Source organism: Myripristis murdjan, chromosome 10, assembly GCF_902150065.1.
Source record: "Myripristis murdjan chromosome 10, fMyrMur1.1, whole genome shotgun sequence".
Lineage (NCBI taxonomy): Eukaryota > Metazoa > Chordata > Actinopteri > Holocentriformes > Holocentridae > Myripristis > Myripristis murdjan.
The window spans coordinates 19,517,261-19,530,305 of record NC_043989.1 but is presented as its reverse complement, the minus strand read 5'-3'; the positions used below and the strand labels follow the sequence as shown (position 1 = coordinate 19,530,305).

At 44.7% G+C, this 13,045-nt stretch overlaps 1 protein-coding gene across 1 annotated transcript in view; it reads left to right on the top strand.

Moving 5' to 3' along the window:
* Positions 1–13,045, top strand: part of atrx (ATRX chromatin remodeler) — a 37,325-nt gene that overhangs the window by 19,374 nt on the left and 4,906 nt on the right. Inside the window, exon 30 of the mRNA XM_030062198.1 lies at positions 11,941–12,090. Coding sequence (XP_029918058.1) covers positions 11,941–12,090 — 150 coding nt within the window. The remainder of the gene's footprint in view (positions 1–11,940; positions 12,091–13,045) is intronic.

The following is a 13,045-nucleotide window of genomic DNA, read 5'->3' as shown; positions in this document are numbered from 1 at the left end:
GAAATCCCCTTTATGCAGGGCCAAGACTCATTTTAAAAAGACCTTTTTTGCACATGTGGCTTTTGATCAAAGTGAATGAGATTTCATGCTGCTCTTTAGACAGATCCCTAAAGGATGCACGTAAGAACAGGTTAAAACCTGTTAACAATTGCAAGGGTAAAATTGTCTTTTTAATTTCCTTCAGCTGAAATGGCACCAAATGCCATTTTTAATGCCAAGCTTGTTTTTCCAAACCTGCCCCATGCAGTACTCACTGCCTTTTGAACTTTACCGCTTCAACGATAAACCCTGTTATTTAGCCTCGTGGCCAGCCTGTGTCCGCTCAGCCTTCTCTTGCTTTCTATTGCTCCTCGTTTCCGTCTTCGCTCTCCACTCATCTCTTCTCTCCTGAGTGCAGGTGCTGTGTCACTAGTTGGGCCCCCTCAGGCCCCCTGTGGTTTAATGAGAACACACAGCCCCTTACATGAGCCATCAAACCGCACACAGCTGCACAGTTTTGTCTGTTTACTGGTATTTACTAAATAGTCTTCACATTGCAACATTGCTGTGCACCAGAGCTGCTGCCCCCTCTAAACCCTTACCTCTCTTCTCAGTTTTCCTTCTTTTTCTTTACGTCCACACTGTCCTTTTCTCCCCTCTTGCTCTCTGAACTACCCCCTCCTCTTTCCGCTCCTTTCCTTTCTGCAGTCCTGGGGTTCACCCTGATAATCTGAAGTGGTTTTACCTCTTTGTTTTGGTTCGACTTGGGTTTCTCTGCAGAAAACTGTAAACAGAATGGATAAAAGCAACAGTGTATATCCAACTTGCTTGCTTTTTCACTGGACACACAGGCAGTCTCTTGATGGAAAATCTGTTTTCCATCCACCGCATCAAAAGATCTTTATCGCTGTTCCCCTCATGAGTATTAATAGGTAGAGACACAAGGGATAGACGCTAATATTTTTAAGCACTGGCCCCACGGGCCACAAAGCCCCTAATTTGATGGTCAAAGTATATTTTTGGTGGCCTAAATGTAAACTTATGTAAAAACAATATAGAAAAGGCAATTTAACTCAGCCCTCCATAACGGTGATACTTAAACCAGCCCAACTTGCTGTGGCTTTGTCCTTTGTATATCCACGCAACGTACTCGTGCATGTCTGTGGCAGTTGTTTAAGCCAAGGAGGCACACTGGATGTGATTTCATTATGTATGGTAGAACATTTTTGAAGATCCTATAAATTTTCTTGACCACTGTCCACTCTCCATTAGATGTGTTTGTCTCTCCATGGGTGTATTTTCAGGTGAGATAACTGTAAGTAGTATTCACTTTTCCCATGAATTGTGATTGTGGTGTTTCCTGAAGGCAAGAAAAACAAAGTAGTCTTGTTGGTTCACGTTAGTTGAGGAAAGTGACGGTACACGCCACAGTACATCATGTCCTTAGATGTGTCATATCCAAGCCATTTACACTCTGCTTCCATTCACTCCTGAATTTTCATGGTCATTTTGTTTTTTCACAGTCCATCTTTTGTGTCTCTGGTTCCTCTTTAACATTGATTGTGGTAACAGTTTGAGTAACGTAAGGGTTAGTAAATCCATATTGGAGTAGCCCCACATATCAGAAGCTAGCTGGTGACAAGTGCAGTACTCGTACAACGCCTGTTATCGCTATTTATGCAGGGTGTTGAACTGTAAGGTGCGAAGGATGGGATGCTGGCGAAGGCTTGCAGTATTGTGGCCACAGAGGGCCGCCTACATGGAGTATTTGGTGGCCACAGCGTAACTTTTAGAGGCCTTGGCCACCGGGTTGTGGTTAATGTTGACCCCTGAGCACTGCACACACCCTGGAGCCAGCACCAGCCCCAGTCCTCTCAGTCTCCATGTTCCCCTGCCCACGCGCAGCCTGCTTTCAGTGCAGCGGAGCACAGTTGGAGATTTGAAGAGGAAAGATGTATTCACCGAGCCACGGCCTGGTGGATGTGTATGATCGTTAACGAGCCCGGTGACATTTATGCGACACAGTATTAAAAGATGGAGAGGCTGACAAGTGCTTTAACAAGCTGACCTGCTTTGGCCAGGGGGTTAACTGTGATGTGGCAGCAGGACTGCGGTATTGTGGAAGGAATTTGCCGCCTGGAATGATGTGAAGATGAGTCAGACACCCTCCATCACCTTCAGCCAAAAATGCTCCGCGCAGAAGGAGAGAGTGAATTCTAGCCGTGGCAGAGGGATTTTTGGGCTTCCTCTCCACATCTCTTCACACAGTGAAACACTGTCCTCTCAGCCAGAGAGGGGCCTCCTGCTTTAAAACTCAAGTCACGAAGGCCTCAGAGGCAGCCGCTGATATTTGTGGCTCGAGAAGCCAAATTGGTCTTTTCGTAACTTTATCTCTTCAGGCCAGTCAACCAAGTCAACTTCAAATAACCAGCGCCGACTGAGGCAGACAGTTGGATCGCTTTGTGTCGCCTCACGTTTCCTGCTAAAATTTGTTCATGAACACACCGCACAGACAACAACTGACGGCTGACATGCAGCACAGAGAGGAAATAACTGTGTGCCAGGAGGGAGCAGTAGTCTCAAAAAAGTAAAGCCTTGGGTTCGCAGAAAGATAAAGAAACAAGCTAGCGCGAGCCCTTGTTTTTATGCCACTCTCAGGGTTCCCGCGATATCTGGAAATGTACAATAAGTATGGAAATTATCTTGATAATTTCTAGGTCTTGATAAGTATTGAAAAAGAATGGAGTATGGAAAAAGATTTGCGTTTCCAGACTATTGCTTATATTTACAGTTTTCTAAAAAAGCAGCTTATTAAAATGCATAATTCAGTTATTCAGAAATTGCAATAATAAATCACACAAGCAATGTATTTTGAGTTTGTTCACATTTGGACAGACAGCGGAATAGGTTTTCCACTACATGGGTGGTAAGAGCGATTCAAACCATATTACGGCACACAAATCAGCGGAGACACTTAATGTAGATGAAATGCAAGTTTTCTGAGAAATGGCTTACCTGTCCAAAATATAAAATGTGGTTGGCAAAGGATTCTTAAAACACAGGCGGAAAGCGCGGTGGAAACTGTATAAAATCATTGGACATCTCTAGCATTGGTGAGCAAGCCATCACGAGTTAAATGGAAGGGAAAAAAGCACGGCGATGTTGTGAAAGCATCATCAGCAACCGGTGGCTCATCAGTTTTTGCTCAGTCCACCGATGTGAGGCCGACAAGCAATGACGCCATCAGCTCGTGCAGCAGTTTGGAATATTGTATGCATAATAAACATGAAGGTAACTTAGTGAAAACATGAAAACTTGGAACAAAAAACAAGACATATGACCTAGGGCAGAATGATATTGCAAAAAAATCATATTGCAGTTCATTCAAACAGATATTACAATTGCAATATGATTAGGGTTGCAAAATTCCGGGAATTTTCTAAGTTGGAAACTTTCCATGGGAATTAATGGGAATATATGGGAATTAACAGGAATTTACAGGAATAATCTGGAAATTTGCAACATTGCATGATAGCCTATAAGCAGGAACTTAATGTAGTTGAAGAAAAACATCTTGCAGCGTAATCCTGGTTAAAACAACCAGATTTAATACAAATTCAGTTGAATTTCTGCCCTGCATTGTGCCTTCCTCAAACCCATGCACAGATCATTTCTATAATCCTGCACACTGCAGCAGGACGACTGAGGCCACACAACTCAGCCTCCATTTGAGCCCACGGACGACATCCAGTCAAGAAGGTTTTGATGATATGATTGGGGTAAATATATTTGACCTGCGGTATTAAAGTGTAACTGGAAAAAATAAGTCAAAATGTGTTTATACAGTAGCTATTTAAGAGGCAATCTATCATGGTGTGAGCTAGCTTAACTGTGATGCTGGTTCTTCTGCCCTCTGCTAGCCCGTTTTCATACAAATACAGTTATCATACAAGAATGTAGGTTATAGTTTGATTTAGCTGCTGACTGAGGAGTGTTCATCTATTCATTGAGCCTATTTCTATTCATTTATCCACCATCAATTTTGAAGGACTGAGAAAAAAAATCTATTCAAAATAGGTCAAAGTCAAAAATGTCATTAGTTTGCACGCATGTCTGCTTATGACAAAACAAAATTTCCAAAATTCCCCAGCTGAACTTCCCATGGAAAGTTTCCGGAATTCATAATTTTCATTTTTACTGAAAAAGCTAAGCTATTAAAATTCTGATGGTGGGATCATTGCCGTGGTCTGCACCAAACAAACGTGATCTCTGACATCTAAAATTCAATAGGGAGGGCAGGGCATCTCTGCAGCACCATAATACTTTATTTACCACTGTCACATATTTTACCAACTCCTGCCATTTGGACATTGCACTTAGCCATATTGCGATTTTGATAATGTTTCGGTGTGTCATTCGGGACAAAGTGGTCCAGGTTTTTCTCCCGTCACTCTGCAGAGCTTCGCCCCCCGGCCCAGTTAACCTCCCTGTGTGTCCTGTTTCCGCTTGAGGCCTTGCTGCGGACGTCTCCCTCTCATCTTTCTCACCTGAAGCCCCCGCCCCCTCGTCTCACCCCGCCTCACGCCTTCCTCTCCACTTTTCCCCCTTATCTTTACTCCCATCCTCGCTCCTCCCCTCTGTTCCTTACCCACCATTAACCCCCACCCCCTCCCCTCTCATCCTCCCCCTGCCATTTTTGGGACCATCTGTTGCCCCGACTCGCCGTTCCACCTCTGAACGTTCAAAGGAAGCTCCGTAAACTTGTTTTTCTTTTCCCCCCCTCTGGTCTCCCCTTGCCTGATGAAGGGTCATTATTTAAACCCCTCTCTTAAAGATGTCCCTCCGCTCTTGAGAGAAGCTAATTGGAGACAAAGGGAGCAGGCGCACTTCTACTTAATGACAAAGAGGGTCTCTGCAGCCCAGACATGACTTTTTTTTTTTTTTTTTTTTTTTCCCCCGTGCGCCAACCCCACTTCCACTTCCTCATACTCACTTCTTCCCTCTAGCATACTCCATTTCTCCCGCAAGTTTAATACAACTCCTCAGTTAGATTTATCTCTTGGATTGTCTGAGGATGTGGGTTTGTTGCATTGTAAAGCGCACACACCTTGTGACATGCTCGCAGGCTGTGGGCGTGCCTTGCGGTGTGTGTGTGTGTGTGTGCTCTCAGCAGGTGATAGTTAGATAAAGCAACAAGCCACACCATGCTTGTCTCATTAGGAGTTGGAAATCACCTGGACCTCAAAGGAAAATTCCACCCTCAGATACTCTTACGCTGTTAGATATTATCAATCTGTGATGCTCACTGCATTCCAGGAGCTGTTTTACTTGTTCGGTGTACCCTGCTTTGTCTATTTTTTTTTTTTTTTTGTTTTGTTTTATATGTAACTTTGTGATTCCTACACTTCCCAGAATGCCTTTTGACAACCCCCCAGAAAATGTGCCTGACCTTGTTGCATTCAGGATGTGCAGGGTGAAAGAGCAGTAGTGCTGGTCAACAGCAAGAGAGCATATTTTTCCAATCATTAAAAAGCAAGAGTCATAGGCCTCACTTAAAAACATGACACGCCTTGTGGCTTCATTGCAGTTCAGCCCATTGAGACTTCTGTTTCTGGAGAAGATGTTGTCTCTGCCTCATCTACAGTAGATTTTTTTTCCCCCATATGATTTTTGAATATCAGTGCTTGGTTTATTATTTTGAAGGACTGAGGCCAAACCCAGTGCTTACCACTGATTCTTTAGGTCGCTGAAAAATCTTCTATCAGACGCAACTGCGGTGGTGCTTGAATTCTGTCAGTATGTCACGCTGTTTTCATTCAGTAAGTCATCTGCAGAAATAAAAATAAAATGAAAAAAAAAAAAACGCAGTATAATGCATACATTCGCCAACGCTATGTCATTTTTATGATATGCCATTTCCACGTCACTTAGTTGACCAAGTAAATAATAATAACAATTAATTTTAAACAGGTGTATGTGGTTGATTTAGGGATAGGCCACGCCCACCACCACACTTCCTTTGGCCAATAGGATGAGAGGTTAATCAACTCTTTCTTGCCGAGTTACGTGAATCTGTTTAGATGATGATGATTTTATGAACTTTTCATGAAAGGCCGTGTCTGTCACACTCACTGTCTTGCTTTATTTGGCCAGTGAAAAGTCACTACTCTTCTGAGGCTCATGATCATCTTTGAGGTGTTATTTTGATCTATTTGGAAGTTATGCACCATGTTTTAATCGGCCACGCCCTGTTTTGGCCAGTCGTTGTAATCGGCTCTTTCTTGCCCTGTGAGCTTTCCAAGAAATTTTGCCGCGTTAATACAAATCTGAAAATTAAATGCCTTTGTGTGATCATTGATGCCCACCACAAAAACAAAAACAGATGAAATGGGGCAAAAACATGGAGTTGGATTGGAGTTTGGGGATTTTTTTTTTCTTTTTCTTTTAATAGGTTTTTCGTTAGCCATGGTTAGCCCACAGGTAGAGCGACTCCCACCCCCCCACCGGCGTTCTGTAGCCGGACCTGCAGATAATCTTGTTCAGCCTCAAAAGGAAACTAAGAAAAGACAAAGAGACTAAGCCTAAGCGAGCAGTACTCAGCTTTTGCAAAACTTCCGCCTCTTTTGTCTGTTTTCCCACCAAGAACAGCCTCACCTTCTTACCCCTGTTTCTTCTTGCCTCGAGAATACCTCCAGCCTCAGGTTGGCAGACCCTCGTAGTGACGTCCCATAGAAATTTGCCCCTTGCTACTGCTAGCTGAGGCTTGTTTTTATAGGAATGCGGTGTGTTTATTGTCTTTGTTTAGCCCTTTGTGACATGCATGATTTTGTTTCTTTGTTAACTGACTGACAGCTAGATAAACCCCCTGACTTGTGCGCCGGCCCTAGAGGTTGTAAAGACGGCTTTGTGCCGAGAGTAGGGGGGTGGCCTTCCAGTGTCAGGCACAGTGCCCAAAGTGAAGTGCCTTGCCGCAGGGAAACTGTTTAGAGCAGGCCAGCGGAGTTATGTGTATCATTTGTGTGCAGCTGGGAGGGAGAGAGTTTTGACTGGCTATGTTTAGGTATTACAAATATCTCAGCGCCTTGCATTCCTGCTGTCGGGATCCTGCCTTGGCCCCCTCTGTTGCTATGGTTAAAGCACCTGTGCGTCAAAAGCAGACTCTGGCAAGCGTAGCCTCCTGGGAGAAAAAAAAAAAGCCCCTCGGTTTAGTCAGGCGCTTTGAGCACAGATCGACCACTGCTGGACAACTTACAAAAAAAAAAAAAAAAAAAACATGAACCCGTCAGACAGCACAGGATCCGGCTCACTGTCCCGCTCGAATGCACTTTTTCCTCTTCTTCCTTTTTTCTCTCCCTCCACCTGCGTCTTAGCCACCGTCTTTGTGTCACGCCTCAGCACTTCCATTCCAGCCAATCATAAGCCTGTTTTCCCCCTCATTCCCGTCTTTTCCTCCTCCCGCCGCCCTTAATGCCCCCTGTGAGGTATTTCTGTTAAATAGAGGTTTATTATTGCGGTAATGAGAGAAATAAAATAAAAATGGTGACTACAGCGGTGTGTTTAAAATATTCTCAACACAATAAGCCGCGGTTTAAAGGAAGGAAATTGGGTTAACATGGTTGAGAGTGTTCTCAGCTAGAGCAAGTATCTGATAATGCAGCCAAGAAGCCTGCGTGCATCGAACCCAGAGCTATTAATGCAGGGGGGTGTTTAAATGCATCAGAGCTTTTCCAGTTAAGCGCCGTCTCAACTCTATTGGTATAGTACGTGTGGACGCCTGTGCCAAGTTGTAAAGTCTTCTACATGAGGCCCGCTTATATGTCGACTCCCATGTTTTCATCTTTGTGATGTGAGAGCTGCCTAGATTCAAAACAGGTTTACATCATTATGGACTGCTGGCAGGTTAGCCATTTTCATAATATACCCATACAAGAATTTGGCTTAAGCAGAACATAAATTGTTCTCTCAATGGAAAGAATGAAAAGGTTTTGATACGATGTTTAAATGTCATGCATGTTAGATGCCCACTTGGATTAGTATACAAATTCTGACACTTTTTTTTTTTTTTTTTTGCTCCCCTTTCCCCCCGTTCGGTAGTCAGCTGGAGCCAAGACTTCCACCACAGAGCGTGCTTTACATTAATGGGTGCTTTTGCAGAGCCTTTGTCCATTAAAAGGCCCTTTCCGTGCAAATGTGCATCTCAGCATCAGAATGGCAGATTATCAGGCTCTCAGCGAGATTTGCTGTTTATGCAGACTCTTGGGTCTCTAATGAAGAAAGTCTTCAGCTTGTCCTCCAGACTCGAAACGCCCACCTCAATCTTTACACTCGGACACATAAATGCTCACGCTGTGGTGCCAAATGCCAAAATTCTTTCCCAGATTTCTCAGGAATACTCTTTCTCTGTCCTCCATTCTTTCTCAGGAAGAAAGTAGAAGTGCAGCTGAGTGGGGTAATTTACCTCTCTTCCCTCTGAGTATCTGCCCACCCAGCGTCTCTCTCTCTCTCTGTCTCACTCTCTCTCTCTACCTCTCTCTCTCTCAGTAAGCGATAGGCTCTACCCGCCAACTCCTTAAGGATGACAATAGCCCAGGTCAGATTACCTACCATCATTAGTGCTGGCTCAGAACACACACATACACACACACACACACATACATACTGCACCGGGACTGGAGATGGACCGGACCACCCCGGAGCCATTGCTGGTGGGGATTACTCAGACATCCCAGAATGCACCGGGCTCCAGGGAGAGTGTCTGTGCTGTCACTTGACCTGCCACTCCACTGACCCGTTACCAGGCTGAAAGTCAGTAATGCTCATCTTTCATTCAATTGAATTATGATCAAATTCACACACATTTTGTGCATGCTCAACAGGTGGATAGTTACAAAAAAATACCCTGTGAGCGTTGGACCGTGTTCAGATTATGTGGCCACCAATCCTGCACAGCAGCATGCAGTGTAGCACATCTCGGTCAAGTGTTCATGAAGCACACGTTGATGAAATTGTTAGGTTTTTGGTCACTTTTATGTCGATTAAACCTGAGTGTCATGCGCTGTAGCAAGCCGGCGCCCAAAGAACATTAAAGATGGGTGTCAAAACACGTAGCTTGCTTGTATCGCTTTCACACTGACATAAAATCCCGTTCCCATCCAATACTAGAACTCAGAGTAAACAGTATCCCGGCATTTTAGTCCCACACCCTGAACCCTGTGAGGTCGGGGGTAATTCTCAGTTTTGTCCCCGATCGACACAGTTGTAGATGGGTCACCCGCTAATTTGCCTCTTACATAGGACTTGCTGTACATTGTAGGCAGGCAATCGTAATCTCAGCGTAACTTAAACAATAAATTACCAATAACTCATCTTTTGGGCTGTATTGTGAACTATGCCATTGCTTGCTTTTGAGCGGGTATCTCTAAATTAAAAAAAAAAAAAAAAAAAAAATATTTGCTGCTTCGTGCAAAAGTGTTGTAGGTGAAGTGGCATCTTAGTGGTAAGCTTCATTATCCAGAGTCACTCTCAGTGAATCAGCAGGACAGGACTCCAGCGTTGCGTTCAAGGACACTTTGACAGAAACATGGCTGTGACCACGATTGAACCTGACATCTTCCAGTTACAGGACCGCCTGTCTGAACAGCAAGCAGGCTCTGACCAGTCGCCATGTCCTGCTCAGTGTGCTCTGCACCCTCTAAGCACGATGCTCTAAATATATGAACAGGAATTCAGATAGCGCTATCAGCCTGCTAAAGCTTAGTTTAGCTCCAGAGTGTTTTCCGGTGGTCCTTTGGTGACGGTTCACCAGCAAATCTGACAAACTTGAATGCTTCAGGGTATCCGTGAAGTATCGATGTTCAAATCTCACATGGCGAGGACGTTTTTATGTATTTCACAAGTATACGTCCACGCCTACAGCCGTGTTTGTGCCTTATCGGGATGTGACCTTTATTTTACCTCGTGCTTTCCCTAATTGGAAGAACAGGACACAGTGGATGGCTCTTACACGAGTCAGGCCAACAGGCTCTTCTGTTGCTTTTATGTCTTAATTAGTGAGTGAGGCAGCAGTCGAGTCGCTGGCTGTGCCTCCGCTCCACAATGTCTGGTTGTTCAGGGGTGGCCTGGTTCTGTCCTGATTGTGTTCCTCACTGCCACATGTTTCTGTTTTCCAGCCATCAGACCCGCTTAGATCCAGGACCGGAGTGTTGCAGGTTGATGGGTTTGTGGGTGTGGAGCGCCGTGTCCTCTTGTGGAATGACCTAAGCATGGCTTTTTTTTTTTTTTGCTCTTACCTGTTCGAGCCACCTTATCTCTCTCTGTGGAGTCGTGGAGGCCTAAAAATAGGGCCTTGTGTGGTTTGCCCAGCGGCTCTTTTCTCTCAACTTTGAGGGATCCGGTTTCACTTGGTCCGGCCCTGTGTTTATTTTCTGTTTATTCAATGCAGGTTTGCAATCACTGCTTAATTTCTTCGTTTGGTGTTTTCTCTGTTTTGTTCTTTTTTGTCCCACTTGAAGCCGATGACGTCCATGATTAATTTTGTTTGTAGCGTCGAGCTGGTTGTCACTGGTCAGACTGAGAGGGAGAGCAGCGGTGGAGACCGCAGCCCTCTTTTGTAAATTGGCCTATGTGGAGGGTAACGATGCAGCACTCATGTGGTGTCGTTTCCAGATTGTGAAGTTCCAGTTTAATGTAAAGCTAAGGCGAGACAAAGAAAAGCAAACATGAGCTGCAGAGAGAGTAATTTAAACCACGTTTGTGTGACCGGGGCCTGGCCTGGCTCTCCATTTTTACTCAGGTATTGTTTTCAATAACAATGTTGTCATGGAAACCTGAGTCACACGAAGGCGTCTGAATCTCGTTGTTTTTTTGTCTTTACATATCCTCCCTCTCTTTGATTCTTTGTTTCTTTCTAGCCCAAACTCTTAACTGAACATTGTTTTTTTTCTCAGTGTTTGATTATTCAGCATGGATTTTCTTTCCTCTATTGATTGTGTTAAGTGCTGATTTTGAGGGTTTTGGTGAAATGTGACAGAGCGGCTGCATATGGTTCTTAAAGTCTGGTTTACGCGTCTGCAGAGTCGTGTCGCTGTAGCTGCACAGAAGGTGTCTACAGCGGTGAAATGAAAGATTTTTGTACGTCTGCGCATAGATCACTCAAACGCTAAAATAGTGTTTGTTAATTCTGCGCTAATGAAGCACAGATTAAAACGGAAGCAGTTATGCTTACATTATCTGAAACAGGCTCCAGCGTTGTATATTTTCCCCGTTGTCCAAACTAGCGTTCTTGGATATGTCTAACCATGAATCAAGTGACATCCGACAGCCTTCATTAATTGGGGATGAGTTGTTGTTAAAATGGGACATATTTTGCCTGCCTCTCTTTAGCTGGCACTGCACCATGTCTTTACTTTGAGCAGAAATCAGTCATAAAAACATGGAGGAAGCACAAAGCAACATACCAGCGGCAGTTGTAATGTCCTTGTGTCACCCTATGCATGATTACATCTTTGGAGAGCTGTGCGTATGCAAGAACCACAGAGCCTTTGCTGAAGCGGACCTTAACTAGAGCACAATCAAGCATGAAATACAGATTTTAATTGTTTGTTTTTGCAGTGAGATAGCAGCATCTTCGTCAGGATGTCACAAAATTAGAGAGCTTGGGCACAGCTGCTTTTTGAAGATGCCAGAGAAAAGGAATAAGATCGGAGGGGGATATTGGGAACATGGTTAAAGCTTGGAAAACAGATGTGAGGAGAAGGAACAGGAGGCAGTTGGAGTAAGGTACAGTCAGAAAGCCAGTCAGAAAGGAATGGAATGGCCTTGCCGTTTCCTTCATGTGAACGCCGCCTTCGCATTGTTACTGTCCTCCATTTTATGGGATGCCTCCAGGGCCATCTCGTCCTCCCCTCTGATGCAAACCCACGCTAACCCCTCTTGTCTTTTTATCACTCCATCCTGCTGTAGGATCCCTTCCTGGCAGAGCTGCTGCAGAGCAACAAGGACCAGATTGTGTGCTACCACGAGCACGACTCCCTGCTGGACCACAAGGAGGAGGAAGCCCTGAGCGAGGAGGATCGCAAGGCTGCCTGGGCCGAGTACGAGGCCGAGAAGAAGGTAGGCGAGAGCAACAACAGAAAACACAGCAGAGATGCGGATAAAGAATAGACCAATATATCACCAGCTTATCTCTGTCAGCCAGTCCAAAAAGTATTTTTACTGCTGATATTTGGCTCATGGTGAAAATTGGCAGTGTGTGGCCTTTTTTTTTTTTATAGGAACTAATATATCTGTCAGATTAGCAGCAGAATAAAAGGAACATGATCTTTTGTGTAGAAAATCTTGTTTACACCTGTCTGAAACAATGAGACTGTTTTGTCCTTGCATTTGCATTCCGATTCTTACAAAGTTCATATTGTTATCGGGTGATATGGGTGGTAAGATATCAGATATCATATTGGCCTATCCCTGCATCCCTGACTGACACGCACTACACACCGGTGTATCCTGCAGATCCACATTCAGAGGCAGACACACACCTAGCCATATCGCAGTGTGAGCTGTGTGTTCGCTGCAGTGCGTGGGCTCAATTGTTGCATCTGTCGGCTCCCGTGATGTCATTTTGCCTCCTGCAAAGTCCACAGAGGGCTCGGGACACCTCTTTTGTGTCCTTTTTTCCCCTTGTACCCCCTCCATCGTACCCTCCCCTCCTCTCCTCTCTCCCATCTTGTAGGACAAATCGATGGGTAATTAGTAGGGTTTATTTGGAGAGTTGGAGGAGAGGGGGCTGCTGTAAGGGAGCAGGAGCAGGTCTCCTCTCCCCCCTGTGTAATCCTAGAGTCTAATTCACTCTAATGATTATTTTTCCAACAAACTCTCCCTCCTCTGCCCTCTGTGTGCCTTAAGCGGCTTTTCCCTCCAGCTCCTCTGCTGAGAACAGAGGGTTCCCAATCACAGGAAAAACAACGGCACTGAAGTTCAGTGTGAGGATTTCGACCGCAGTCGCACCACGACGATCTTTACTTAGTCCCGGAGGTGGAGTGTAAAGACTAGCGAAGGTCATGCACTAAAG